Consider the following 6543-nt stretch of genomic DNA (forward strand, 5'->3'; position numbering starts at 1 on the left):
ATATATATATATATCAGCTGGCCTCCCTCTATGAGCAACTCCACCGCCTTGTCCTCCGCCAATCAGGTGGCCACCTCCTCCCACTCAGATGAGTTTTCCTCTCCGCAGATTCCATCGTCTCTTAAATTTTTGATGAGCAATGTCAAAAACGCCATTGCTCAACCCCTCACGACGTACAACCACGCTCTCTGGCGCTCTCAGGTACTCAAGCTCTTCCGTGCAAACGGATTCGAAGGTTTCTTGACAGGCTCCACAAAATGCCCTACTCAAGAACCCCTACCAGACAATACGCAATCTGTCTAGCAGTCCCCTCACGCAACCTGGACATTGATTGACCAAAATCTCGCTGCCGCACTCTACTACATCATCTCACATGCTATCCTACCTTATGTTCTTGCGGCAGATCACTGCACTGAGATATGGTCCATTCTTGATCTCCGGCTTCAATCATCCACTAGATCAAGAATCATCCAGTTAAAGAATGAACTCCACTTTCTGTCCATGAAAGATAAACCTATGACTCAATACTTGCTTGAAGTCAAATCCAAATAGACGCTCTATCTGCAGCCGGAGCCATGATTGATGCCGAAGACGTCATTCACTACACTCTTAATGGCCTCCCCAACGCATATCAAGCCTTCAAAACAGCAATCCGCACAAACCTTTGTCCTGTCACTTTAGACGAACTATACACTCTTCTTTGCAGCGAAGAGTTAAATCTCGCTCATGAAACAGCCAAAGATCTCCATGCTCTTCAACTGTCTGGCAACGCCACAGCTCTTACTGCCACTCGCAGACGGGGTCGCGGCCGCACATCCTTCAATTGAGGTCGCACAAATGGTCGTTCATCCAATACCTCAAACCGCGGAGGCAAACCTGCGCATCCACCCATCACATGCCAAATCTGTGGCAAATTCGGTCACTCTGCAATCAAATGTTGGCACCGCCACGATGACCAGTACAACACTGAACCCACATCCGCCCTCTTCACCTCTCCCACCTCCTCATCTTCGGCAGACTGGTTCTTGGACAATGGCGCGTCGTCACACCTAACCTCCGATCCAACTCAAATTCAACACCCTCAACAGTACGACGGAACCTCTCAGGTAATTCTTGGAAACGGCAGTCATCTTTTGATCCACACCACAGGCAAAGGACTTCTTCCTACGCCCACAAGTAGCCTTACTCTATCTAATATCAATCTTGTTCCAAACTTGGCTTTCGATCTTCTATCTATTCACAAACTGACCACTGACAATAACTGCGATATAATCTTTTCTCCTTCTGGCTATGAAATTAAGGATCGGAAGACCCATCGTCCTCTTCTCACGGGTCCGTGTATTAATGGACTCTACCCCTTTCATCTCAAAGACTCTCTGTCTGCCAAGACACAACAGCTCACCCTCCTATCTCTCCAGCACGTCCCGGACCTTTTGCACCATCGGTTGGGTCACCTATCAAACCAGATCCTCATAACCATCGCTCGTCATCACGGTGATGTTCGCATCTCCGCCAAACAAGATTTTTGCAATGCTTGTAAAATGGCCAAGAGTCATCGTCTACCTTCTAGTCGTTCTCAAACTGTAACCGATTTCCCACTTTTTCTCGTTCATTCAGATGTCTGGGGCCCATTTCAAACTGCCTCTACTCAAGGCTATCGTTACTACATCTCATTCATAGACAATTTTTCAAAATTTACATGGGTCTACCCACTTGTACAGAAATCAGATGTCTTTAATACTTTTCTTGAATTTCAAAGGCTTGTGGAACTACAATTTCATAATAAAATTCATATCCTTAGAATTGACAACAACGGAGAATTTATTAACAATAGATTTAAAACCTTCTGCAACTACAACGATATCATTCATCAATCCTCATGCCCACATACCCCATCTCAGAATGGTGTCGCCGAACGCAAACACCGTCACATAATCGAGACCACTATGACTCTTCTACTCGAGGCATCCTTATCAAACACTCTGGGTCGACACTCTTCTCACCGCCACATACTTAATAAATCGCATGCCATCTCCCAACACCCATAACAAATCACCCTACGAAATTCTTTACCACACACCACCCAACTATACCAACCTACGGTTCTTCGGTTGTCTCTGTTATCCGTGGCTCAAACCATACTCTACCAACAAATTATCTCACCTATCCACTCCTTGTGTCTTCATCGATTACCCCACCTCCCAAAAAGGATATAAATGCCTTGACCTGAACACCAACAAAATCTACACCTCCTGCAAGGTTGTTTTCAACAAAAAACACCTTTCCATACTCAAATATCGATCATCTTGCCTTCAACTCTAAATCATTCTCTCTACCTACACAACCATTACTTCTTGTCCCCACAAACCACATACCTTCACAAATCAATACACTTTCTGAACCATCGTACAGCAATTCTACCTTACATTCCTCCCTCACACCCACCCCAGCTACTGTGCATCAATAGACTGACACTCTCTCCACCGCACCGGCAATTTCTAACAACACGTCACTCCCACCGGCTGATCCAACCGAACATCCCACCGCTGTTGTGCCTCAACCTATTCCCACACACCACATGACAACCCGTCTCAAAAGCGGGAAATCATATCCAAATATAATCCTCGATTTGCTTCACACCATTCAAACCAACGAACCAACTACATATACTCAAGCTGCCAAATCTGAGCATTGGCGCAAAGCAATGTCCCAAGAATTTCAAGCACCGCAAACTCAAGGCACATGAGAGTTAGTTCTACCTGACCCATCCCAAAACATACTAGGCTGCAAATGGACCTTCCGCACCAAGTATAACTCGGACGGCACCTTAGCTCGCTACAAAGCCCGCTTGGTTGCCACAGGCTACAATCAAGAACATGGCCTCGACTACACCGAGACATTTAGTACCGTGGCAAAAATGTCAACCATTCGAGTGCTAATTCTCCTAGCACTCCATCACAACTGGACCATTCACCAGCTCGACGTATCAAACACATTTCTTCACAGCACGCTATCGGACACGGTTTTCATGCATCAACCACAGGGATTCTAAGATTCTCTCCATCCCAACTACGTGTGCAAATTAAAGAAAGCCTTATACGGTCTCAAAACAATCACCGCGAGAATGGTATGCGAATCTCTCCAACCATCTACTTCGCTTCGGGTTCAACATCAGCCAATCCAATCCCTCCCTCCTCACGTACAAAGCAGGCACCGTCCAACTCTACATTCTAATCTACGTCGACGACATACTCCTCACATGTTACTCTAAAACTGAAATAAATCGTCTTCTAGCTAATCTTCAAGCAAGTTTTCAGATGCGAAATCTAGGCCCCCTCTCTCAATTCCTTGGCATTCAAGCCATCCAAACCAAATCTAGCATCCTACTTCATCAGCAAACTTACGCCCAAAAGATAATTGAACGTGTGGGTATGACTACGTCGAAATCTGTTTCAACACCAATTGCTTGCAAATCCAGCATCCAGGAAAACTCCAACACTGAGTTCATCAACCCGCACCTATACCGTCAGCTTATAGGATCGCTGCAATACCTCACGCTCACCCGACCGGATATTCAGTTTGCAGTCCATCAATTGTGCCAACACATGCAAACGCCTCTCAACACTCACTATGAATCATTAAAACGCATCCTTAGATACATTCAAGGAACCTCAGACACAGGTATACCTCTAAACCGAACTAACCTAACTCTCTGAGGATACGTTGATGCAGATTGGGCAAGCAATACACAAGATCAGAAATCAATCTCCGGCTACTGCAACTTTCTAGGAAACTCATTCATCTCATTGCAAGTGAAGAAACAAAATACCATAGCACGATCCTCCACCGAAGCAGAGTATCGCGCTCTGGCCTTCAAGGCATCGGAAATTTTATAGCTACGACGTCTCCTTGCCGACTTTCAAGTTCCCCAAAACAACCCCACCTTAGTCTACTACGACAACACCTCTGCCATTGCCTTAGCAAACAATCCCATCTTCCATGCTCGAACGAAACACATTGAGGTTGACTGTCACTTCATCTGCGACTGCATCAGCAAAAAGCACCTCTCGATTCATCATATATGCACAAACGACCAGCTCGTCGATCTCTTCACCAAGCCGCTCACGACAAATCGCTTCAACTATCTCTCCGGCAAACTCATCTCTACTGCGCAGACATCAGTTTGAGGGGAGATGTTAGCCACGTACACGTGGCATTCTCGAAATGGTCTTTAGCAATTGTACTTTCTTGTTTTACTTTTTTACCTGTATATCGTTTCTATTAATACCTCTATATTACACTGAGAACATAATGAATTAGTCTTTCTTTATTTCATCTCTCTGGTTTGTTTCCTATCTTTCTTGCTTTCTCTACATGGAAATGGAAATTAGAATTTTCGCATGTTAGAACAGTTGCGATAGTAAAGAGAGTATTTCACATCTTAATTTTATTGGAAGATCAAGTGCACGTATGCAAGTAAAAAAAGAGTTTTATTGGATAAGCCCAAGTTTGTTATGTAGAAACATAAAAAGAGGGAAAAACTATGAATTTGGCCTAGTTGAAATGATTCATTATACAATTAACATCATAGAAATAGACTCTTTCAAGCATTTATAGAAAACATTATGACAAAGTTAAAGAATAATAGCTTGGTCTTCTATAGTTATTGTAGAGTTTGTTGGAGAAAATGGAGAGTGATGGCGACGATCAAGAGATGACATTTGCGTGATGAAGTCGAACAAAGGAGATTGGATGATGCTGGTCAAGAGATGGAGGTCAGGCAATGATGATCATACGACAACAATTACGAAATTGTGATTGAATGACAATGAATAAGCAATGATGGTCGATCAATAGCGTTTGGATAATGTAAATTAGTTGATGATGGTTGATCGATGACGGATAGATAACATCATTTTCTGACGACTATCGCTAGGTTTGAATGACATGTGAAGTTCTAGAGTTTCTTAGAACTTAAAGCTCTTTCTAATTTCAAGCCAAGGTGAAGCACACAATCTTTCTCGCTCATGTGAAGACGGTGAGCCTATTTATAGTTTTCCATCCAAAATCTCAAAATACTCAATCAGTCGACCCATATTGTTTATTTATCATTTTTGTACCTTAATGACCTCAAAATTTTATTATATCCTCAGTGCCATCACAGCTAGAGGAAAAATTATTCTATGCAGGTGCCGAACGTCATTTAGAGATCAATCAGAATACGCCACGTCACCCTTTTATTGTACCGATGCTCGAAATTGCTTGGTACAGTACCACGACATCCGAACATAGAGTTGCATTCAACATCCGTATAACAGTTAGAAAGGAATATAGCATTTGTAGTTTCATAAAGAGTCCATCTGGAAGGATGAAAGACAGATACTAAAGCATAAATATGACACATATCCATTTAGGCCCACCTTTGACTTTGGGCCTCCAAATTGAAGCCCAAATAAATATGTGGTTTTTTATTAGACTGATAAATTTAGCAAGTGGAAATTTTGGCATTATTCTCATATCATTTCTTATTATTTCTAATAAATCAAATTACCATTACCCCCAAAAACATATGTATATATTTACAATGCTAACATTTGTATTAATAGGGTGGCAAAAGTACAGTTGAAAAATTGCTACCTATAAATCAACTTAGGCTCATTTTTTTCTTTATGAATTTAAATTGAATGGCTCTGATTGAATTAATAGTGGTGTAGAAATTTTAAGCTTTTGGATCAATACAATATTAATTAGTAGAGTATATGTGATAGAAAGAAGTTATTCTTCTCAACATCTCAAGATCATTTGATTGTTGATTTTAAATTATTGATACATGTCGGTAATAATCATCAAAGACTGTCAAGTTATGTAAAAAAAGTGATCAACACAATCATTCTCTTTGGTATATCACAAAAAAATCATCTTAATCAAGCACATATTTTTAGGCATATTTCAATTGGAGACTTTTAAAATTAATATCAAGACCATTATAACTCCAATTTTAATAAATTTATAATTGAACTAAACGGCTTGATAAGACAAACATAATGACACCAAAAGTGGTCAAATTCATGCCCGCATGAATCAAAATCAAGGGCTTGGAATGTATGTGAACATCTCAATGTCATTTTGATGATGATTTCAAATAATTAATGTGTGAGAAATATTCATCAAACAGTACAGTCGAGTAATATAAAAGAAAGTGATCATCAAAATCATTCTCTTGATAAAATAAGAGATCTTGCAACCAAAAAGAGGGATGTCAATTTTGGGTCACGGGTTCGGTTCGGGTCGAGTCCGGAAATGACCCGGGTTCAAACCGGTCAACACTAACCCGACACGGGTAGGTAAACGTGTCGGATATCCAAACTCGGATCCGACCCGACACGGGTTGACCTGAAACGGGTGTGCGAGTGGCTGTGCTAGAGAGCGCGAGCGGGCGTGCAGAGGAGCGTGAGCCGTCTAGGGCAAGCAGGAGGCGGGCGCGGTATGGCGGGCGAGCGTGTGGGCGGCAGCGGGGGGCCGTGGGCAGGCGAGGCAGTGTCG

At 42.3% G+C, this 6543-nt stretch overlaps 1 protein-coding gene across 1 annotated transcript; it reads left to right on the forward strand.

Moving 5' to 3' along the window:
• Positions 1–3431: 3431 nt before the first annotated feature.
• On the forward strand, positions 3432–3896 carry LOC110104707 (uncharacterized mitochondrial protein AtMg00810-like). Its single transcript, XM_020833935.1, has 2 exons — positions 3432–3681; positions 3733–3896. The coding sequence occupies exons 1-2, from the start codon at positions 3432–3434 to the stop codon at positions 3894–3896; spliced, it is 414 nt and encodes a 137-aa protein (XP_020689594.1).
• Positions 3897–6543: the final 2647 nt, after the last annotated feature.

The sequence above is a fragment of the Dendrobium catenatum genome, unplaced genomic scaffold (genome assembly GCF_001605985.2).
Source record: "Dendrobium catenatum unplaced genomic scaffold, ASM160598v2 fragScaff_scaffold_1090, whole genome shotgun sequence".
In the NCBI taxonomy this organism is placed as follows: Eukaryota; Viridiplantae; Streptophyta; class Magnoliopsida; order Asparagales; family Orchidaceae; genus Dendrobium; species Dendrobium catenatum.

Bases quoted from the DNA above. Each gene is read 5' to 3' on its own strand.
- LOC110104707 (XM_020833935.1), top strand. From the start codon at position 3,432: ATGACTACGTCGAAATCTGTTTCAACACCAATTGCTTGCAAATCCAGC. The intron at 3,682-3,732 runs GTATACCTCTAA...ACGTTGATGCAG, and splicing joins TCAAGGAACCTCAGACACAG to ATTGGGCAAGCAATACACAA.